General features: G+C 45.8%; 1 protein-coding gene across 1 annotated transcript; it reads left to right on the top strand.

Annotated features, from left to right (window-relative positions):
- Positions 1–7,354: 7,354 nt before the first annotated feature.
- LOC142772239 (uncharacterized) lies at positions 7,355–23,995 on the top strand. The gene is made up of 8 exons (XM_075874434.1): positions 7,355–7,481; positions 9,436–9,539; positions 11,365–11,781; positions 12,403–12,539; positions 15,579–15,693; positions 20,187–20,354; positions 22,131–22,262; positions 23,205–23,995. The coding sequence occupies exons 1-8, from the start codon at positions 7,355–7,357 to the stop codon at positions 23,358–23,360; spliced, it is 1,356 nt and encodes a 451-aa protein (XP_075730549.1). The 3' UTR covers positions 23,361–23,995.
- Positions 23,996–24,720: the final 725 nt, after the last annotated feature.

The following is a 24,720-nucleotide window of genomic DNA, read 5'->3' as shown; positions in this document are numbered from 1 at the left end:
ATGGGAAACGAAGAGGCATACGTTGAAGCTAAAAATGCCTTAAGCAGTGCCCCTGAAGTACGCATTGCGTTTTCACGAGCTGACACGAACGCCCTGCTTCGCTGCGTGATGCGCAGCTACACACTTCAGCACTGGACCAAACCGGAAGGGCGACACCAGCGACTTCACAAATTGGACCCGGAAATGAGGTTCCGCATGCCTCCTAAATTGAAACGGCAACTCACAAGTATGATCCACCGCATTCGTCTTGGTGTAGCGTACACTAGACGTTACGCACATATCATCGGTCGCAGTGACACCGGTCCTAATTGTGAACACTGTGATGTGTCAGAAACACTTGAGCACATATTTTGTGTCTGCCCAGCATACGCACGTGAACGACAAACACTGATTTCTTCTACTGAACAATATCGCAGTAGGTCATTAACTGATGAGACCATGTTGGGCCCTTGGCCAGACACCAACAGTGCAACTGCGGTCACAAGAGCAGTTATTACCTTTTTAGAAACAACTGGACTATGTGCGCGGCTATAAAATGTGTCTCAGCTAGAAAGAACACTACGTACTCACCTCTCTATCTCACCATCGTCATCCATTAATCTTCCTTTTCCCCTTCCCTTCCCCCAGTGTAGAGTAGCAGGCTAGAGCAAGCTATCGCTCAGGCCGACCTCTCTGCCTTTCTGTAAATAAACATACTTCCGTCCTTCTTCCTTTCCATGCTGCATTGGCAGGCTCTTCTACGCTTCCTTGCACTTGAATCACGCATTGCACTTAGCTGCAGCGAATGGTTGACTCTAACTTCGAGCTCATAAAGTTCAAGGACCGTGTTACACGTAACCCCTTGAGGAGTTTTCGGGAGATGCCGCACACACTACGGCGATCTACAAGCTCCTCTATTGAAACGTATCTGGGTGTGGTTGGCTTGATGTCGGGAGTTGTTTTTGTCTTATAACATAAATGAACTTGGCTCATACCTACAGTGGCGATTGTCCACGCTGTAAATATAGATATTTCAAGCGCTACATGCCGCACGAAAAGAGAAATTATAGAAGGACAAAACGTCAACGATTTTAAATGATTCTCATTGATGGCAACATACCCTAGTCCCTTAAGCATCCCACACACCCTGCCCATGTGCCTCAAACCGTACGTGCCAGAACGTGGTTCATCGTCATTCATTCAGCAGGTTTTATTTAAACATCCTGCTTCCAATTAGTAAAATTTGATTTCTTCTAACCCTTTTAAAATTCATTAGAAATAAAGTAACATGTGATCCACTATCTAAATAATTGTTTTTTTGACCAATCCCCCAGAGTGAGTGTGAGCCATTCATTTAGGCCATATAACAATGATCATCATCATCATCACGACACCACCGCCACCACCAACATCATCATCATCATCATCATCTATGCATCGCCCCCCGGTTCCAGACCCATCCCCCTTGGTTGGTGAGCGCCATCGAGGAAGAGTGATCATTTTCACCACTTGGCACTTGCACCCCCAATGGAGGTGGTTGCTGAATAGATGTCGGACCATTTCCGCAAGAAGAATGGAAACCTCGTCATCCAAGTGTTAGGTTTTATTATTCTGTGTTTTTTTTTCTCTGGTTCTTTGCAGTTACCACGAAAGGCGTCTTGTGGTCTACGCTGGGTGACTGGCCGTCCTACCGAGTCGGTGCCGCATAGTGTCTCGCTATGGAATGGCGTAGGCGGATGCTCGGGGCACCAAGATGGGTTAGTCTGGACCCTTCAGAGAGGAGCAGCGAATGCTGTCGGCGGTAAATATTGGCGCTAAGGCATTAACGGTAAGGCTTTTTGTTTTGCTTAAGTCTTGCATCTTTCGTGTAAGTCGCCTAAACTTCAGTATCCCTGAGTAGGCTCATTTTACGTCAACGCGACGGGTGGAGTACACCGTGTTATAGTAATGATCTGCTGCGGTATGTGTATTGCCGGCAGTGGCGGAGGGGCAGCTGGCAACCAACGACGGCCCGAGCGTAGACATGAAAGCTGGTCATTGTTTGGGCTTCGGAGCGAACGGGTCTCCCACTGCATTCCGTGTCGAGCCTCGGCGCCCGTTGCGACTATCTCCCGTGTCTACGCTCGGGACGTCGTCAGTTGCCTGCCACGCTATATACCGTAGCTGGCACTACAGTATGCCCAAGTGACATCAAGCAAGCTCTCCCACGCTTTCTTGCATATGTATAGTGCGCTGCACTTGCGCTGCAGCTTGTCTTAACGCTCGAGTTCGCTTCAAGAACCTCGTAATCACTGCTGCTGCATTTGTCAGTACCGTACACTTAATATTTGTACACATTTATCTTGGCTGGAACTCACCGGTGTGGCTTTTTGCGCTTCTCACCGCCTTCGCCGTGAGGACAATTCACAGCATATCTCTGGCAGCGATTCCTCCGTCACTAGCGAGACCTAAGTACAGTGCGCCAAGATTTGGTAAGTATTGGCGTCATGTTTTGAAAAAACACACTGATTTGTAAATTAGATTCTTTTTTTCGTCGAGAATGTGTCTTTGTGTGATTCATTCGCACTGTATCATCTTTATTTCGCTTCGTTATACATGTTTCGCAGCCTGCCAACGTGTTTGGCACGCACAGAAACGTGTTCTATCCATGAACCGATGTTGCATTCGCGTTGGGCAATTCAGGCTTACCTCTACTACTCGTTAAAACCTTAAAGCTTGCTAACTTTGTACTTGCATTTCGAGTTGATCGTGACTTAGTATTAGTTTGTTAAAGTTTAGAGCACTTTCTTGCTCGACTAAAGTTTCCACCTAAACTGATTCATTTGCGAGTAATTCGATCTTCCTCATTTACTTTCCCGCCAGCTAGATTTCCTGTCACAGGTAAGTAGGGCAATTATGGACTTTCTTTCCTCTGCAGGATAACGTCAATTATTTATTTTGAAAGTTAGCAAAAATCTACAATTTTTTCTCTTTTCTTCAATGTGATTCAAAAAAAGTGAATAGGTGCATTAACTGAGGTGCAGTGACTGGCCGTTCTTTTGTATGCATTTGTGGCCCCTTGCATATCCCATTTCGCGTGTGTACGTCCATGCGCGCGTACGTATATATTTGCGTGTGCGTGTGCTTGTATCCTATAGATTTTCCTTAGACCTGCTAATTACGCACGCTTACATTGCTCAGTCATTGACAATTAGTGCTTTTAGTTGTTTAATGTGAGGTAAGAATATAAAATGCAAGTAACGTCTGTAGTTCCTTATAAACTACTAGACAATATTTTTTTCACAGTGAAGCTGTTCAAGCTGCCACTAAGAAATTTGTTGACCAAAAAAAGAACCTTGCTACATCATTGCCATACCAACCACTACTGCGGCATGCCACCTGTTACAAACAATCCGAGAGCTCGTCTGTGTTCTGTCCGTGCCCTTTCGTATAAAACGCGCTGCATTCGTTGGATTTTGTTTTCAAGTGTGTCGTACCAACCAGACCAAGCAGTCACCTTGTTACTTTCTTCTTGGTATAATTTTGACGAGGTATGCTCTTCGTGATAAAGTATGTTCTTAGTGATAAGTTGCACTTGGAAGAGTTGTACTCACTGTATAACTGAAACACACTGTTGTGCACTACTGCAATAGCAGGTAGCCTCGAAACATATTACTTTGTTAACGCATTGAAAGCAGTGAAGCCTAAAGGTTGTTCGCGCAAAACGTATACCATCAGGCTTGTTAACACGGTCGGGCGCAAGCTCTTCTCACCCTCCCTCTTTTTTTATTTAGGAGCGGATCTCCTTAGGCCCGCACCCCGCCGTCATCGCAGTCGCCGCCGTCGAAGCTCCCCGCCACATCACCACTCATGCCTCTCTCTCCCTTTCCTCCCTTTCTCTCTTTCTTCACCATTGTTCTTTGCTCTCAGACCAGTGAACGTGCGACCACTTGCTTCGCCCTATCGACCACTTAGTGGTTGGCCTGTTGCCTGGGCTGGCTCGCACAGCACGCGCCACACGCACTCGCTTGGTCTTTCCCGCCACCGAGCTTCCCAACCACTCCCGACCCTAAGGGCCATTCCACGCACTTCCCGCACAGCCGCAACGCACGTGCCGGGACCCCTATCACACGCAAGCGGTGGACAAATAAGCGAATTGTCGACGCCGCGGAGGGTGAAAGAGCGTTGCCGATTGGCTTATTTCTTCCCCGCTTGCGTGCGGTAGGCGTCCCGGCACGTGGGTTTCGGCTGTGCGGGAAGTGCGTGGAATGGCCCTAACGCCTTCATGACAGCCAGCAGTGACATCAGGCGCATAGTGATTTGCATCCAATTTAAAAAGAGATTCATTCATCATTTGTATTTGTACATTGAACAACTAAGTTTTCTGCGTTTTTTTTTTTCATGAAACTAGATCCAATGACGTCAACGCCAGTGCCCACTCCCACCACCGCAAAAACAACAACGTTGGGTCCTCTATTTCCTAACAGTAAGCATTATTCAGAACACCTGTTCATTCACTCTCTTCAATTTGGAGGCTATGCTTTCGATAAATCAGTTGTATGAACGAATTTGTCTATCCCCCTTCTTTCGCGTCCTGCCTTACTGTGCGGTTTGTGAACATGTATTAGTCTTAGAGTGGGACAGCTTGAACGAATAAGAGAGAGCGCTTCAGACTGGCTCGACAGGAGACCGACGTTTCTACAGGAGAACCTATTGTTTTCAATTTTGCCTTGTCATCCTTGGCGTGTTAGATTGCAGGTGGTCGGCGTTGACGTCACGTGCAGGGGGCGCGCGTGTTCATTGTGCAACACGCCAGCAAACACAACATAAACATTATAACGCCATGAGTTTTAATACCAATTCTCTTAAAACGAACACGCCAAGAATGACACGGTGAATTTGACAACGATAGAGGGCCCTGTCGAAACGTCGTCCAACCTGTCTGAGGCACTTCCTGCTGCTCGTTCAACCTAACACACTCTGTTTCCATCTGTCAGCTCCCACTTCGATTTTTGAGTTCAATTACGCTTAGCTTTACAAAAAGTGGAGTTAGCTGCAGGGATTCATGTTAAAAGACGGGGAAGGATAACACGGATACGCGACACGAGTTGAACCTACAGAAAAGAAAGGTGCACATCGAAGGAAAACAAAGGCACGAAATCTTGTGTGAGCATGACCAGGAAAGAGGCGATACTCATAAATCTGGCACGTCTAGGGGTTTACGTGAGTCATAACCCACCTGGAATTCGATTTCTTCTTGCGAATTTGAGTTGTCCTGACTTTTCTCTTTTGTTCACGCTTGCACTCGCTGTCTCTCAACTTGAATTTATTCCAACGAATCTTTTCGAAAAACCTCGCTCCTTCGTAGGTAATATATAACCGTCTAAAGGGTCAAGGTTTTTATGTAAGCTCATCTGATCGCAAGAAACATCACAAAAATCAGAAGAGGGACACTCACCTTGAAAACAAAAGTACGAGAAAGAGCTTCCGGTTCTGCTGGCGGGAGCCGTGTTCACAGTGAAAGTGACGACGTGGGGAATGCTGCTGAAGTAAATGCCCCCATTGGTGTCCCGTGCATTTGGTTGTGGAAGACGCCTTCAAACACGAAGGAAGCCTTTCTCTCTAGGTAAAATAAAAGCAACCTTTCCAAGTCAGAGACGTCGATAGGTCTCTTTTCTGTCAGCATATAGGGCCGTCTTTAAAAGAGGTGGTCCTGTTTCCTTGAAGACTTGACTGGGGACGCTTCGGAAAAGCAACACGACTTCGAACGGGACAACTGCGTCCTGGTCATCGGGCGCAAAATAACGTACATTGTTGATGAAGTTCCCGGAATGGCTAACGAGAACGGAACTTCTGCCAACCAGAAGAGATAAGACTATGAAATTGCGTGGAAGTATTTGAAGTGTACGGAAACGCCTTTTTCGTACTCGTGTCTTCAAGGTCGGTGTTTGTCTTTTAGTTTTTATGATATATCTGAGTTTACATCAAAGAAGTTAGAGTTGATGAATGAACTTGTGGACGTGCAGTTCCTTTTCATTTTGGCGGACGTTACCTTAATGAACGTAATGCTTACGTCTATATGATTATACTTCCAGCCCCGTAGATATACATGTTATGCAAGTAGATTTGCCTACAATGCATTGAAGTTATCTTTTGGACTTTTTTGGCGTATTCGTAGGCATACCCTAAGCACTTCTGTTAACATCGTTATTGTAGAGCATCGCTGTGCCCATCAAAAAGCCTTATGGAGAATAGCGCATTTCATAATTACCAATTAGGGTATTTAGGCTTTAGGTTGTTTCACGTTATCCATGTATTACGTTTTTAGAACGCACAGCAATCGCTCTACCGAACCAAAATGTCTAGCAAGCGAATTGACCTCAACCTCCTCGAGCACTGCGTTTAGTTTTATTGCGATAGAAATATGGACAGTCCAGACGCATTTTAGCCGTCACCATTTGGTTACATATAAGGTACGAATCGATAACGCCGCCCCGTGAGTTCAACGTGTGGTATGCGAGTGAAAGCGTGCGACAACTATCGACAATCGCTGCTCAAGCAAAGAAAAAAAGCACTGGCCCTCTTTCGTCGAGCGAAAAGCGCCTAACTGGGAGCTGGTGAAGGCTGCGTGGATTCGGTAGAAGATGCGTGCCCCGACTGATCGGCCATAATCACCCGAGGTCCCGCGTATTGTATCTTTAAGGCGATAAGCTGATGAATCATACCTTTGCACCTGTGGCGATCTCAACACGAAAGCTCGCGCTGAGGCCATCAACAGCACAAAGGTCACTTCGATCACTGCAGCTACCACGTTCTTAGAGGAGTGAGCTGCTATAGTCTCACAACATAGCGCGAAGTTTCTTAGGCTCTTACGATGTCTGTTGGCGACGTTGTCGTAGCTTCCCGTCGCATTAAAACACACATGTTTGGTATGCTGTGCTTGATTTGATATGTGGGGTCTAACATCCCAAAACCACCATATGATTACGAGAGACGCCGTAGTGGAGGGCTCCGGAAATTTGGACTACCTGGGGTTCCTTAACGTGCACCCAAATCTGAGCACACGGGCCTACAACATCTCCACCTCCATCGGAAATGCAGCCGCCGCAGCCGGGATTCGATCTCGCGACCTGCGGGTCAGCAGCCGAGTACCTTCGCCACTAGACCACCACGGCGGGGCTGGTATGCTGTACTTAGAGCGTTCATAGCGCGCACATAGGCCTAAGGAGACTGTACTCTATCTCTCCATTCGTCTGTCTTTTATACTAGTCGGTGACTAAAACATAGGCATTATGGGCCTTGGGGCCTTAAGTCGCTCATCATCAGCATTCACTTCATGAATCCGCTGTGATTTTTGTTTGTGCGCACAGAGACTCCGCCCTTGTTGTGCCACATGATGTCCCCGTTCTACGCTGCTGACCCCATCGAAAGAACGAGAATCGCCCACAGCGACTTGCCCCGCCCTGGTCTCTGCGACTACACCGTGCTCGATGTTCCACACTCGCGGGACAAGACCTACGATCGTGAGTGCACCGTTTTACCAACCGACGCTTTTGGTGTAGAAACGATTGCACTACACGGGATTTAGTTTCGCTCTTGAAGAAGCACACTGAGCAGAAGCAACACTGGAGGGCGCGTTTCGTCACAAATTTTCGAAACGTTGTTTTGAATCTTCGAAGGAGCTTTAACGAGTGAAAGAAAGTACCCTCAGAATTGATGGTACTCGTGCGCATAGGTTGGCGTACTGAATCGTGAGTCGACTCATTCGGGCTCATTCAGATACCGATCGAACCACGAGTCAGAGTCTGAGTGTGTCCGGGTGAGTAATATTTCGAAGATGTTAATTGAGTCCGAGTGAGTGCAATCGAAGAAAATTTTCCGGAGCGTGAGTGCGAGGAAGTCTGGCTACGGAAGATTTGGGGAGTCTGATTCCGAGTGAGCCTGAAGCGCAATATATATTTAGTGAGTGAGTGAGTGAATTCTACGCTTTTTGCCGACCTATACTCGTGTGTAGCATTGAAAGAGCATCGGACATGGTGTACGATATAAGAGAGAGAGAAAAGCAAAGGGCAGGGAGGTTAAGCAAGTTTCACCTGGTTTGCTACCCTATACGGGTAAATGGGGAAATGGGAGGAAAAGACCCCTGTGTAGTGGTATGCTATTAGCACGGACCAAAGGGCTGTTATTCAACATGCAGAAGAGAAGTAAATTACAAATGCTAAGTGTATTGTGGCTTTGTAGGTCCAGTGGAACCTTGGCGTGATGTAGAGTAGGCACCATAATATACTTCGCAATACTCGATGTTTCTTGAAACAGGAGAGGAAAAAAAAACACTTCCAAGTAACCGGCAGTTGAGCACGCTCTAAATTCCGAGATACAAGTGCGAATTCGTATTGTTTTCAAACTCCCTAGAAATGAGTTTATTCTTACCTGTCTCCTTGCGGCATTTCAAACAATGTTTTCTAGTTCAGCACTTCGGGTAGCACATGCCGTCAAATGAACTTGTGTTTTGTGTTGCATGGGGGAAATTTCAGCAACGTTTTCGAACAATTAGAGAAATCTGGTCGTGCATTGAATTTTAATACTTTTTCGCTGCACATGCTGCCTTTCGAGTCTTCAGACTCGCGCGAATCAAATATTTCTTTGTTACAACCAATATAACGACGTCACTCACGCTTTCAATATGGTTATAAGAAGAACGAATGTCATTCAAATGAAGCGCGTTCAACCAATTGATTGATTTGTGGGGTTTAACGTCTCAAAACCACTATTTGATTATGAGAGACGCCGTAGTGGAGGGCTCCGGAAATTTCGACCACCTGGGGTTCTTTAACGTGCACCCAAATCTGAGTACACGGGCCTACAACATTTCCGCCTCTATCGGAAATGCGGCCGCCACAGCCGGGATTTGAACCCGCGACCTGCGGGTCAGCAGCCGAGTACTTTAGCCACTAGACCACCGTGGCGGGGCAACGCGCGTTCAACCAAACTTCCCACTTAATGCACTATAACCGACAATGCCCTATTTCATTTTTTTTTTGCTACAACGAGATTTATCGGCATCCGAAACGTTCACTGTAACGCTCCTAAAATGTAAACGTATTACAGTTGTGACAGACAGTAATTTCAGACAGGCTATCAGTTGAAGATATGTTGATTGATTGATTGATTTGTGGGGTTTAACGTCCCAAAACCACTATTTGATCATGAGAGACGCCGTAGTGGAGGGCTCCGGAAATTTTGACCACCTGGGGTTCTTTAACGTGCAGTTGAAGATATGTGCCTTGGCGGGATCACATTCAGTAATACGTAAGCGGCAGTACCACTTTACATCCCACCATAAGGTATTCTATAAAGCTACTATGGCAACAGACATCGTGTGGGTCGTCGAGTCAGCCGTCAACGTTCTGGCATTACCATGATCACTGCGAGCCGGTGAATTTCTGTTTGTTGTAATTTCTTTCGTTGTCACTCAAGCTTCCGACAATCCGGTGGCGCGGATGTGTCTTGGAGGTCGTGATAGAGAGATGACTGCAGTCGGGCACAACATCAGAAGCTGGCAGCGTTTCCTCCTGAACGGCGTATGTGCACAAGTCTGCACCAATGAGCTCGCGCTCCAGACTGACGTCATAGGTTGGAGTGCCGGTGACTCCGCCTTTGGAGAACATTGTTGAATGCATGGGCGGGAGTACTTCTTTAGTCGCGGAGGAGATTGTCTGACCAGCTTCAGTCGTCAGGGTGGTGGCCTTTACGGGCGGTGACATTAGGTCGCGTTCACACTGAGCATTCCGGCCGCCCAAAGTGCTCCGAATCCGGTTCGGCGGCGGCGAGATTCGCCGAAAGGGCCCTCTCCGCGCCGATCGCTCTCGGACCGATTTTTGCGGCGTCTGCCGCCGAATCGGTCACCGCGGACCAATAGGAGCGCTAGTCAAGGAATTTTGAAAAATGGCGGCCAAGCCCTACTCACTTGTTATGCCGCAGCGCACGTAACTGAATGTTGAAACCAACGGTAGTTTAACCTACTCTGTGCCTACTTCGCGTCCGTATTTCGTAGAAGAGGAGACCGAGCTCGCTGTTGGCGTGACCGAGCTTGTTGTGGTCTTGCACAGCAAAACGAACCCATCAACGCCGCTGGCGTCGGTGGTTTTTTCCGCTCTTCGTGCATTACAAGAAAGCCACTTGCCAGCAAAGTAAGCAGTACTGTCTTTTCTTGCTTCCTGCGTACGAGAATCGTCGAAGTATGCACCACCGGATATCGTAGTGACGTTTGCGAGCCGTGACAACAGCCGGGTGACAGCGCATCTATCCCGCGTTGTTTGCCCGGTGGTAGATGGCATATTCGGCGGCTCGGGGCGCGTCCAGTGCGAACAACGCTGCGTTTCGGCGGCAGGGGAATTTCAGTCGCTGTAGAAAGCGGATGTTTCAGTGTGAACTAGGCTTTATGGTCGTTCCATGCAATCCCCACCCAGTCGCAAAGCACGTGCCGGGACACTTGCCGCACCCAAGCGGGGGGCAAATGAGCGAATCGGCGAAGCTCTTTCATCCTCCACTTGGGTGCGGCAGGTATCTCGGCACGTCTGTTGTGGTAGTGCGGGTAGCGCGTGGGTATGCCCTTAACCCTTTGGGTTACGCCACGACCAAAAGTGATTTGACGGGATAATCACCGACCGCCTGGAAAAACGTTGTTTCGGACAATGTTTCATAGATGGTAGCACAATATTTAACGTTTCCTGTTTTCTGGATATGTCCTCAGCTACTTTTTCGGTTTTTTCGACACATATCGTTGCGTTACGTAAACGTCCTGGAATTACCGTGATCACTGCAAGTCGGTCAAGTTTGGTTTGTTGTAATTTCCTACCTTTTAACCCCACCTGTTAAGGCTTCACCAGTGTGCCTACAAGCCGCCGGGTTGGCTCATTTTCCTCGTCAGGTCCTGCCGTATGAACTAAAGAAAACGATTCCTCGAGGCTGATTTTACTCTGAAAGGCACACAGCAAAGAGTCTGTAAGCGCACGCAAGTGCGAACAAAATCGAAGTTGTTTTTCACATGCGTGTTGCGTTCAAAAGTGTTCCACATATGAACATCGCAGTAAGACAGTCGACGCAGTGAAGCATTTCTAACTAACTAAAAAGAAATTTGGTATTCTGTAACGTATATTCTGGATTATAATGCCACGTTCCTTCCTCAAGTTTTGTTATCGCTCCTTATACACTGTACCTAATTCTCAGTACAAACCACGCCTGTCGTGTTGGTGAAGTGGGCGTAATCTTAACGAAATGATCTACTATAGTCCCAAAGCTTTTCGAACACTGCAGGCGTGGTTCGCGCTGAAAATTACGTACAGTGTAAAGGGGTCATAACAGACCTTGAGGAAGGAACGTGGCATTACTGCGATTTATGTGCAGCGGCTCGTGTCGCAGGCGGATGCGAAGATTTTTGTCGTTGTACACCAGGCAAAACCAGGGTCAGCTACGAAGGGCCCAAGGGTCAAGTCGTATGCGGCTATAATTTTCCAGAACCGTGACAAAAACAACAGTGCAGATATAGCTTTACTCTTGACTTTCGCAGTGGCTTCGTACTCGTTTCTAAAACGCGGAGGCAACCTCACCAAGTACATGCTAAGCATCGACCTCAACAACGACGTGCTGCTGTTTCAATCGTCGGTGAACCAATTCCTGCTCGGCAACATTGCCCATGTGGTGCGCCGAACGATACAGCTGCATGGCTTTGGATTCTATGGCGAGGTGGACTGGCTGAATGCGTCATCGTTCGGCCCCAACGTAATCAGAGACGGCGCTAAACGTCTCAATCTGCTGTACCAAGTGAGTGCTGTGGATGAAATCAACTTTCGCGAAGTCGAACCTTATTTGTACTGTGCGGTTTACGCGCTCCCCGCTTCAGGTAGCCACTTCAGGTGTACCTTTGCTACGCATGAAGGGAAGAAGTGGAAGTTTTAAGGGCTCGTAATAGCATCGCAGGCTACGTTACGCCAACAGGCAAAAGAGCGTCCCACATTGACCGTCATGGATACTGTCGGCGTTGACTGACGCTGCCATGTTTAAATCCAGATGTATACCATAAAATCAACGGGAGGTATCGGTCGCTCTATCTCAGTTGGCGGAGCATCGGACAGGTTATTCGAAGTTCTCAGGTTCGGCCCCTGTCATCTCTTCGCCCACTTTTATTTCTTCACATTTACATTACATTTCCTACAAATACTTTTTCTTATATTTTATTCGGCAGTGTCTGTTAGTTCTCGATGATTGTGTGCCTAATAAATATTACTTAGAATTTGGTGCGCGTTAAAGAGCCACCGAATGGTCGGTATTTCCGAAACCTGCGGCGTCTTTCATATTCGTATCGGGGTTTTGGTATGTGGAACCCCAAATATTGATAATGTTTTACGACTGCACGACGCTCATCACGTCTGTCACACCTCGCAGGGGCTCACCAGTGTCATGAAAGCAGTTGGGGTTAACGAAACCGATGTCGCTAATTACTTCATGGCTAGACTAATCAACCTGGCCTCAAGTACGAGGTCATATAAAGCACTCCTGGAAGGCCTCAACACCACCAGCGGGTGAGCACTATGACTTTAAGAGTGGCACTCAGCTTTTTCACTGAGCTGTGATGTTTTATCAGTGGCACTTACCCTTTTGACTGAGCTATGGTGTAATCAGTAGCACTTGCCCTTTTCATTGCGCTATTGATGTTATAAGTAGCACTCACTTATTTTTTTTTCACTGAGTTGTAATGTTATTAGAAGCACTTACCTTTTTTTCACTGAGCTATGATGTTATCAGTAGCACTTATCTTTTCGTTGAAGTTCGCAGGGCAGATGCAGTGTATGCGAGTAGGATCGAAAAAACTCCCAAGCATTTTCCTGAGGGTGAACATGGTTAAGTGCGAATACACGGGGTGATGCTATGAGGGGTATTTATTAATTCGCACTATTATATTTATTAATCACATTATGGTGCCTTTGGGGTGTAATGGTTCCTGGGAATCGCAATTTGATCACACGGGGGAGTTTACGTTAACTCACTGGCGAATGCCAACGGATTTTAACTTTACTCCCCCTCACGACCCGCTCTCGATGGGAGACTGAGAGAGAAGGCGGGCGCGCGAGAGAGAGGGGTGCGCGCGCAGATGCAGCGAGCGAGGAGAGCGGAGGAGCGAGCGAAGGGGGAGGGGGTATAAGGCGCGTTACTGACACCGATATCAGCGTCGCGTCCGTGGCTTATTCGGTAGAGCGTCGCGCTGCGGCCCGCCAAGTCCTCTTTCTTTTAAAGATAGAGAGAAGACTGCGGACGCCGCCGACGGCGGTGAATGGTTTGGGGTCGCTTATAAAGTGTATTCACACCTAAAAAAAAAAAAAACACGAATGCGTTCCTACTGCTCGCACTACTCGTAGAATTTTTCACCACATAACGCTACAGACAGCATTCTCCTATTTTGCGCTTGCTTTGATACTGAGATCAATACTGAGGCAGTACATGTTGTATTGTGAAGCCTGTACAATAAAGGCATGTTTTTCTGAGCGATGAAAGTTAGTTTCACTGAATTTTCAAACAGAGAAAGGTACATTCGCTGTATTTCCCAACAGATGCGTGGCTGTGTGGTAGAACGCCTGCTTGCGATGCAAACAGCCTGCGTTCGTCGTCAATCGGGCTCGGAAAGTTTTACTATTTATTTGCATCTTTGTCGATTTTTTTGGTCATGGGCAAGATAACTTTGCGCTTACAACGAACGATGCCAAAACCGACGCCGGAGTTTCTGTGAAGCGATCTTCTAATGAATGACATCGCGTCAAAGTAAATATACTTGACGAGTGGTGAAAGGAGGTCTAGTTGGTACGAAACTCAGAAATGGAGAAAATAGCGCGAACCCTGAATAAAGGATCGTGACCAAAAAACGGGCCTTGGCTGCCAACTCAAGTTTTAATTGAAGAAAGCAAGTAGATGTAGATTAAGGCGATGAAAAAAAAAGTTAAGTTACAATTTTGATTGCGTGTTCGACGTCAGAAAGCGGATTTTCTTGTCTAACAGGTCATGTGACGGAACGCTAACACATGTGCCATGATATTCCGTGACGTCCCGCACACGATCACAATTGCAACGTAACCTTTTTTTTACGGTTTCTTGTATCTATCTCTACTTAGTTTCTTCAATAAAATGCTGAATTGACCGTCAGCACCCGTGCTCGTATCACGTTTCTTTGTCTCTTGTTCAAACCTTTTTTTTTTCTTAGAAAAAGATATGCGGCCCATGCACTCAGATAAGATTTCCGTACAGGAAAGCTCCAAGTGCACGATGTCCCCCTTGCGGCATTCTTTACAGCGACCTTTTTTTCTGTCCTCTATAAACCATGTTCCATAATCCGCAAGTGCGCTTCTCTGCAATTCGCCCAATTAATGGCGGCACCTGCCGTGCTTCAGGTAAAGACAGAGTTCTGGTGGCACATGCCGCGGTTTACCTACTATGCGTGTTTACGCCAAGGAATCTGAATTAACATTTCCCATGCCACAGCACGAGCACACTGCGCATGAATGCGCTGTTGGCAGTAAGTGACAAGCCGCCATCAGTAAGGAAAAAATAACAGGAACGCTAGCTTTAGAGATTCGAAACGTCTATAGTGGCGGGAACCCTTCGCTGCCGTGTTTACTCGGCCTCGCATTTCGGGGGCCTCGCTTCTCCTCTATCTCTCCGCTGCCGAACCACTCGAGCGTCGCGCGCTCACAGTTCGAAGCCACCGGCTCTCCGTCAGCGCTTAGCCTACACTTGGCGATCCAGTAATGTTGTTTCTTCAGCACGGTGACATATATATGCGTGAGTCTATTTGGTTGGCTTGCCAGATTGTGTGGCAAAATGCGCTCGAGTTCGTATGACTGACTAGCGAGATGACGCAATGTCGTAAATCCGCTGCTATAGATGCGGAAGCGAAATCACGTGACTCACTGTTTCTGCCAATGAGCACGCTAGAAGTCTCTGTTGGAGCCGACTACTACTGCTGTTTCATTTGCTAGCCAGAGAAAGTGTGACACATCTATTCCGGCGCACCGCCACTTGAGCCAAAACTGCTAGGGGGGAAAGTCTGCTTGAGAGAATGACGAAATAGTTGGCACAATGTCTTAGAAGCATTAATGAACCACTCTGTTTTTTTTTTTCGATCGTCCTTTAGAGGGATAGAGATGCTTCACGCATTGATATTGCACCTCATTGCGCATTGATATTGCACCTCAGATGTGCACAATGTTCGCTTTTTGATTTTTTGATCGACAATGTTCACAATTAGGTATGAACGCAGCCATTAGATCAAGATGACTACACGTCAATCGAGGTGCTAAACTTCGCCGGGTGGTTGAGTTGTGTGACAGATAGACAGACACATAGGCAAACAGGCAGAGAGACAGACCAAAATTTCTGCATTGAAGCATCCCCGAAAGACAATCGTCTTTAAAATAGCTCAGTATTGGTACGCTTGAAGATGCATGTGTACTGGCTGAATTGCTCATGTTCTCATGCCAGTACTCTACGGGGTAGATGAACCCTTGCACCATGAAATCTCAGTAACGCTGCTTCGTAACACATAAAAAGCCCCCGTGGCGTTGTTACTGCAGTTACGACCTCCGCTTCGTGATCCTCCTGACCGTCACGAGCGAAAGGGCTCTCGTGGTCCAGCCGTCCTCCTCCTATGACCCGCTCTGCACTGTCTCTAGCAACGAACCGACAATGGTAGGTCTATAGCCTCTATAGTTTTACGAGGCAACATTGCCGTATACTCTAAAACTGACTTCCCGTGCACGCGGTCGCCTTGCTTCAGGAATTTGATATTACTGCGGTCTCGTGCCAGCTTATACCTTCTGATTCACTCAATTCAATTTTCTCTTTATAACGTGATACTTTCCCGAAACATCCTTTGTAGCATTACAGCACACTATTGCTTATCTGTCTGTGGTAAAAGATGACCTAGCCTATTTTTTTTATTTTTTTATTTAATACATACTGCAGATCATGGTTAGGTCCAAGCAGGGGGGCACAAGAAGATAAAATGCAAAAATACAAACAATACAAGCAAACAAGGCACTCATACAGGGGGTAATTCATTCCACTCTTGTATCGTACGCGGAAAAAAAGAGTACTTGAAGGCGTCAGTAGCAGCAATATATGGGGCGAAAGCATTCGGGTTGTGGTGCCTAGTAGGTCTTGTTTGTAACGGTGACAAGAACGGAGATGGGTCAATGGACAGTGCACCTTTACTTAGTGAAGAAAGGAAATCAAGACGGAAGCACTTTCTCCTGGATTCAAGGCTGGGGATTTTGTTAGCAAGCATTATTCATGAGGGAGAATCAGTACGTGAGTATTTAGAGTAAATAAACCTTACAGCTTTTCTCTGAATTCTTTCTATTTTACGGATGTTGTGATTAGTGTATGGGTCCCAGACTATACAGGCATATTCGAGCTTAGGTCTAATAAAAGTAAAGTAGCTGAGGAGCTTGACGTTAGAAGGGGAATTTCTGAGTTTGTGTTTTAAGAAGCATAGCTTACGAAAGGCAGATGAGCAAATATTGTCAATGTGTAAATTCCACGAGAGATTGCTGGTTAGTGTGACACCGAGGTATTTATGACTGGTGACTTGTTTCAATGGCGATGTTCCTAGTGTGTATTGATAGTCGTACGGAACTTTCTTTCGTGTTATGCGACGATACAGTGTTTTGTCGGCGTTCAGCACCATTCCCCAGTTCTTGCACCATTCAAGTATATTAGTAAGATTGGTATGAAGTTCACACTGATCAGCACAGCACGAAACATCCCGAAACAAGACTGCATCATCCGCGAACAACCGAATTTGCACACCAGTTGTAATTTCATTAACAATATCATTTATATACAGTATGAAAAGCAATGGACCCAGCACACTTCCCTGAGGAACTCCCGAAGTGACATCAAGATAGCCGGACCCTATTTCATCTAATATGACCAGTTGTTTGCGGTTTGTCAAGTAATTTGCAACCCATGTGACCAGAATTTCGGGGAGGCCAATATTTCGCATCTTAAGAATTAATTTGTCATGTGGTACCTTATCGAATGCTTTACTGAAGTGTAGAAATATTGCATCTATTTGACCGGTGTTGTCTAAGGTGTGTGCAAACGAATGAAATACTGTAACTAACTGTGTGACGGTGGAGTACCCTTTCCTAAACCCGTGCTGGAAACCTGTTAGAATATTATGGTCGTTTAAGTATTCAAGAATGCGAGTGGTGACAATGTGTTCCATTAGTTTGCAACAAGAAGATGTTAGTGATATTGGACGGTAATTTTGAAAACATAGGCGGTCGCCCTTTTTAAAGATAGGTACAACCAGAGCTATCTTCCAGTCTTCGGGGAGCTCGCCATACATTAAAGAAGTACGAAATAAAACAACAAGAAATTTAGCCAGTGACTCAGCATAGCGACGAAGAAATATGTTTGGAATGCTGTCGGGACCACATGATTTTTTTGTATTAAGGTTCAAAAGCATAGATAACACACCAGAGTAAGAAATAAAGCCAACATCACTAGAACGATACACTGCGGTATGCGCCAACATACATGCGCAAGAATCAGAGAATACACTTTGAAAGTACTGGTTAAAATGCTGAGCAATTGCCTGCGGGTCTGAAATAACAGAACCACCCACTACAATTTCCTTCACCGGCTTCTTATTTTCAGAAATATAATTCCAAAACTTACTGGGGTCATTTTTAATAAAATTAGGCAACAATGTTTTAAAATAATAGTCTTTGGAGCCACGAACCTCACGTGCCAAAGTATTCTTTATCTCTTCTACAACGGGCGATTGTACATGTCTTTTTTTAAGCGTTTATTTCTTCGCTTAAGGTGAATTATCTTCCGGGTTACTCAAGGCGTGTGTTTATAGACTCGTTTGCGCTTGTTTGGCACAAAATTTTGTACGCAGTGTTGGCACATTTCTTTAAATTTATTCCAAAGGGCGCATACATCGTCCCCATCAAAATCATCAAGGGAAGATTCCGAATGCTCAATTATACATTCATCGTTAGCTTGTGAATAATCCTTGAAAGAGCGTGATGAACATTTATCAGTACTGACAGACCGACCCAATGGCAGAGAGGTACAAACAAGATAATGATCTGACAAGCCCTTTTCTACTGTTACTGTACTCTCTCTAAAGTCGCGGTGAACGAATACAAGATCTAGTACAGAACTGGATGTAGCGTTGACACGAGTGGGTTCTTTAACGAATTGGGTCAAGTCGTGAGTAAGCATTATATCAAACAAAATATGTATTTGTTTGTTGGATTCATAGTGTGTCTGGAACCGCTCCCAGTTGACTCCTGGGAAGTTGAAGTCACCAATCAGTATTATTTTGCTATTTTGGAACTGGAGCATGTGATCCCGCAATTTGGCAACATAATCACTTCCGGCATCCGGTGGTCTATAAAGAGCATAAAGAATGAAACTGAAGCCCCAACAAGACAATCTAAGACATGCGCACTCAAGCCCAAAAGGATTATCAACAAAGACGGCTTCTATTGATCTCTTGATCAAAACGGCAACCCCCCCCCCCCCCCTAGATTCCCTACCTTTCCGGTATATATTGTAACCAGGGGGGAAAGCGTGGTCGTCACTTACATCACTGCGCAACCAGGTTTCAGTGACTACCGCAATGTGAGGGTCATGTTGAAGTAACATAATTTCGAACTGTTCTGTTTTGTTATTGACACTTCGTGCATTTAAATTGATGATTCGCAGCTGTCGTTCCTTGAAAATGTTTATGTTATTTTGTGCGCCGTGTTTGTTAAAGGGTATGGAATGGTTCGTTTGGTGTTTACTCTTGCCTAGTGTGATGACCCTATTGCCAATGCACGGAGCCGTGTCATTGGGCGGCTCCTGTTCATGGCGTCGTTTTTTTGTAGTGGTACTCGTTCATTTTTATCGCTGTCCCAGACATAGGCTTTGTCGTTTATGTATGACTTGGTAAATGCTAATGCAACTTTCTCCTTTTTATCGCGATTCGGTTTGGCACTTTCCCACAGTTTCTTACGCACATTTCGTACTTTTTTTTGAAAAATCCTCCCCAATTGAAAAATTAGTATTTAATTGTTATTATAGTAAATAACCCGCGCTGTTCTCTTTAGACATGGTTGATAACAAGCATTCTTCACTGTTGTGGCGGTGTAACTAAATGGCGTATTTTTTTTTCTGCAGGTGTAATTTTACAAAGACTGTTTTAAGCACTTCTTTATTCAAACATTTTCGCAATCTGTTTCTTTTTTTTTTCATATGCTCACTGTGACTCCCCCTTTTTGTTAAGTAAACTTGTATGGCCACAGAAACTGCGTAATCAAACCGGCACGATACCAGTACGGTGCTTCCAAATGTGGTATGATAGCTACCCTCGCTTTAATGAAGTTCAGCAGGCGGCCTGTACTCTCACCAAAGTTTTATTCACGCCCATCGTGCGGGCCCGATGCAAAACGATACGTGAGCAAGATGAAACATTGATTGATTTGTAGGGTTTAACGCCCCAAACCAAGATGAAACATTGCTAACTAACATAAGCTAAGCATACAACCGTCAGCATGCCTGACCATGTAAAAAGGCAAATTCTAACTTGCCCCTGACAAGAATGATGCGATGTGGCTGAGCACGCACGGTGGTCTGAGTGCTGGTAACTCTAATACCACACTGGACATCTTGTTACTCTTCTCTTTTGGTAGTTGAAAGTTTATAGTCTGTCCGCCACGTGGCTATACGCAAAATACTTCGTGTGCACCGGAATACCGGGTGTAAGCTGCGCATGCGCGCGCCCGGAAAACATCAATGCGCGGCCGAAAGCGGCTGACACCCAGCTCGAAGCATCCAAGGGCCCTTTCTACGACCTGTAGTGTGCTATCTCTGTTTTGAGAGTTTATTTGCTTGATATTGATGTCCTTAAGGTTCATCAGCAAGGTAATTGTGTCGGTTCGGTACCGTCTTCGAGAGACTTACTCAAGCAATCGATGCCGCAGGCGTAGCAAGTGGTCTTCTCGGAATCTTGAAGTACATTATGTGCTTGTTCTATTTTATCCCTCATAATTGACGCCACTTGACATGCTAACCACTGCGGGCATGTTATCCGGTATTACGCTAAGCCTTAGCGCTATCACAATACTTGACAGGCTGGAAAACACTGTTATGGCGGTTCTTTTGTAAACCACCCGCAGAAAGACGCCGTAGAGCTTATCGCCACACTCGAGAGGCCGTCGTTCACGTTCGCCCTGGCGGTGAGCCTGCGATGGGACCTTTTCACGCAAGTGAAAGTGAACCGCGTGGCAAAGAGGAAGATCAGCGTGGTTCTTGCCAAAAGCCATCACGCCCTCCGCTACGGAGAAGTGAGTATTTCTCTGTATTTTGAAAGAAATCGTTACCGAAACTGGGTTTATTGGCGTAAGTATAGCACTTGCAGATTAGGTCTATCGGCAATGAAAGTGGGTTGCGACAACCGACACAAGAGTCAGAGCGCTGGAGCTAACATCTCGCGCTCGGTGATTCGGTCTAAAGAGATGGCCCAGTGGGGAGTACTCCCCTTCCTCATTGCATTACCACGGTAACAGCGAAAGCGGAAGATGCACCTTCCGCGGTCGATCTGATAATGAAAGCGGGAACTGTGTATAAAGAGCTGTCTTCGCGAAAATTACAGCGTCGGGGTCGTTGGTAGTCAGCCAAAAACGCAGAAAGACGCAAGTAAAAATTTTGAATGCACGGTTTGAATGTTGATCGAACAATTGCCATTGGTGTGGCAAGCAGGTGTTGTACCACTGAGCTACGGCATTGCTTGTAACTGCTTAGGGAAAAAACACACTATGACTTTAAAAGTGTGGTGGTTTGGGCTAGTTGGTATGACATGACGATAGATATAGCGCGAGAACAGAACGACGACGAACCCTTAGTCGTCGCTTTGTTATGTTATGAAGAGGGAGGAGACTCTTTAGCGCATGTGATATGGTATGGCAGAAGCGTGTAACTACTCCACGTGTCAAAACCTGTGAAATGCGCAAGGGATTCGTGTTTTAAAGGCTTATTCATTGCAAAGGGCTCGAACGTTTTGTTATTACCAGCAGCAAATGCACCAACAAAGGGAGCAGGTGCGTAGGATCGCGTCGTGACTTAAGGACACCTAGTGGGCCCTTCGCTGATTCGCAGAACGAATGACTACGTTGTAAAGGAAACTACGCAACTTTAATTGCAGCTGCCGTTCTACGGGATAGTTTGAAATGGCTAATGTTAGGTGCACGTACATTCACTTTCTTGCGACACGGTTGGGGTCTCCACCGAGAACCACAGCCAGGTCCGCGAATGAGATGTTGATGTGCGCGGGGACTGACAACGCTTTCGCATTTTACTCTTAAAGGTGACGTTCAAGCATGCTCGGAGGTTTCGTAAATGGCAGTGGTTTATCTGTACCTCAGAGAAAAAAGTTTCCTGTTGAAGATCTTTTGAATTTACGGGGGTGTAAAACTTTGCGAATAATTGGTTATCCATCAAGAGATTCCTTTAGCGTTGTCAGGCAGAGAGGCTTGAAAAAGCGTGCGCATGTGATCGCAAAAAATCAGAACGACGCTGCCTATGCAGCGACGTTGTTATATGTCGATGGTAGGCTATAGTCGGTGATCCTTTCCTTACATGGCAATCTGATCCTTTTATTGGGGTCACTTGTCATTATATATTATCATGCTTGGTGGTTGCCTGCGTCTGAGCGCATGGTCGTCGTTGTTACATGCAGAAAGTGAGATGCCGAGCCACCATTTACGGGGACGAAAGTCCGATTCCTGGAATGCGGGAAACAAATGGTCAGAATATTGCGCAATAAACATAAGTAAGTGAGAAAAAAAAAGAAAGAAAGAAAAGAACACAAAAAATCAAACATGTACGAAATGAAACCGGCAAGCGTGCTTCACTGCTAGCTAATTCTTTTGCAGGCGAAGCATACACGTAGAAGCGTCAAGGTCGAATTATTAGTTTTTCTCTGATCGTCCTTAACAGCGTAACGCTTCGTGTAGTAGTTGTAATGAAAGGCAAAAAGCGCTAAAAGCACGCTTCTTCGCGTTTTCCCCATTGAGAAAGGGCTCTTGACATCATTGTTTATTCATCCGTGCGATACCTTTTAGCATTGCCAAAGCCTGTTCGGACAGCATTCCTCCCGAGTCGTCGTCTACGCCGGTGACGGCGGCTGCGCTTTCGCCAAGATTGGCCTAACGGACCTGGCCACCTTCGAGACTAGCACTAGCCTCGAATACAAGGTGAGGTGAACCGATCAACGGGAACGACATACTATCGTAGAGTGTGAGAGGTTCGCATTTTCGCTGGTTAAGGCGTTAAATGAAAGTCATTAGTACACAAAAAAGAAAAAAAAAGCTTTTGAATAAACACCGATCCCTCGTACCTAAGTCTGGTGGGGACCCTAATGTACTTGTTTCTTTAGCATTGCTATGGCAAGATTGCATAAGTTTGGCAACGCTGGAACCTCAATTCCCGCTGGCGGGGCCGAAATACATTATTATAGAACAAGTACGAGCTACATTTCACATGACAGCATAGTTAAGTTACGATTCGCCCTGTACATGTTGGGCAGTGTTTCCGCAAGGTAATTTGCACGCGTAGCACATTACCGTATTATTCACACTGTGTCCTCTTCAGCCGGCGCGGTATTAGTGGCAGTGTACGTGCGGTAAACTGCCACGGCTAGCTACAACACTCTAAAACCGAGAGTAATTCTCAGCTCAGAGTGCTTTGCGACTGCTCAGGTTATAAAACATTCCGAGTTCGTTAGCGGCAATCGTGTGCAACCACAACACTACAACACTTGCCACCCATCGCGCGCAGGGTCAAATCGAACTGAAATTCGCACGCCGAACCAAGAAAGCGTCGGCCAACCACACGCGATTATTGGCTTGTTCACAGCAGACGACGCAGTGGTACCTCGGTTCTGTCACTTTCGTCCCTTTGCCAAAAAACGTGACGAACACAACGTTGCCAATATTTGTGGGCAACCGCTTGGGAGAGTCAGGCTAATCTGTAAAATTAATTTGTTCAGTATATACACATCTCTGCTATAATAGGGCATAAATGACGTTAACGTACAAACAAACGTGCCCACTGAGTTTCATAGAGATCCACTGACGTCGGAAAATCGCTAGAATTAGAATTTATGCCTCATTCATTTTTTTATTCTGCGTGCGTAGATGGTTCATGCCCACCGGCATCTGAACAGCATCACTGCGGGATTGCACCACATGGGCTGGATGGCGTACAACGTCACTGGTGGTCTGGCTATCCCACAATGCGGTGGGTCTGCGCACCGCTTAGAGAAAATGCGTGAAATCCTGAGAAGTCGCTGAGTTCCACGCATCTCCGGCCACTTGATGGACTTCGCCCTTGGCGCTTCTTCGAGAATCCGACTTCTGGTTCTTGTTTGATAACCTCAATTTGTTTCGTCGTGTGATGAACTATGCTCTTATCTTTATAGTACATTGAACGATATTATGATTTAAAACCTCACGCCCAATGTCAATAGACGCAAGATACATCCGATGCAATTCAGTGCAATCTTGAGGAATTCATTTGTAAGAATTCAATTTTTTTCCTGTTTCGCTGCTTGACCACGCTGTATAGCCAATGCATCTACCCTTGTACTTGCTTTTTTTGGTTTCTTGTTCTTAAGAAGCTCATATCTTGTTGCCGAATGTTTCGTTTAGGCCAGCGTTGGTTTTTGTCTGTTTTTTAGAAGAACAAACTTTTGACGACATTTTCACTTGCACATTTCCAGAAGTGAGTAAAGGAAAACGAACTTCATATACTGATTAAATGTATTCGACGGACATTCAGTAGCCGAGACCATCGCAAGTTCCGGTAGAAGATCTGTTTACTCAATCCATTTCGTTTTTCTTTAATTGAAAGGAAAGCAACAAATAACGTTTAACGACTCTGACACGCAGCTATTTTCGTAAACATAAGCAATTTAAAAAATGAAATAAATGACACACTTGGCTTGCTTTTTTCGCGTATTTGCTCCTAAAAGTCTGCACTTATCTGTGTTGCGCGTGGTATCACGATGAGCTTAGCAGTTGTTGAAAACGCCGGCAAGGTATTTCGTGATGTATATATTACTCGAAAACACAAGGCGTGAGAAATAGAATTACATAGCCCAGCTTTAATCGAAATTGGATTAAGGTCTGCGCACCTTACTTTTATCGTAAAAAAATAACCTTTATCTGCAATGCATTTACTTATCGCTATGCGTATATCACTTACAGGCACATATTAGCAGTGCGCAGCGCAGTTATAGAAAATGATTTAGCATATTACAGCAATTACAGCATGTTAACCCTTACGCTACCCGTTAAAGAGACACTAAAGTCTAATAGCAACTTTAAACGTTAGAGTGAAAGCTCAGTATATATCAACATTTAAAATGACAATATTATCAACAGAGAAATCAAGGTAAATAAAAATTGGTTCCAAATCTGCATGTTACACCACAAATGTCACCGAAAGACGATAGTTTTGCGTCTGGAGAGAGTGAACACAACGTTTATATGATCTTCTGCGCAAGGAAATCGGTGAATGGTATTCTGATGGCGCTCTGTTACAATGCCTGGAGGGGGGCGGATCACCGTCGAGAGCAGTCGCACCTCACTTCGGCTCCGCCAATTTTCGGCCCTCGCGTCGGTCCTTTCGACCCTATCCGGATAATTTCTT

The sequence above is a fragment of the Rhipicephalus microplus genome, chromosome 9 (genome assembly GCF_043290135.1).
Source record: "Rhipicephalus microplus isolate Deutch F79 chromosome 9, USDA_Rmic, whole genome shotgun sequence".
In the NCBI taxonomy this organism is placed as follows: Eukaryota; Metazoa; Arthropoda; class Arachnida; order Ixodida; family Ixodidae; genus Rhipicephalus; species Rhipicephalus microplus.
Note: the sequence above shows the minus strand (reverse complement) of the source record. Positions and strands in the feature narration are given on the sequence as shown.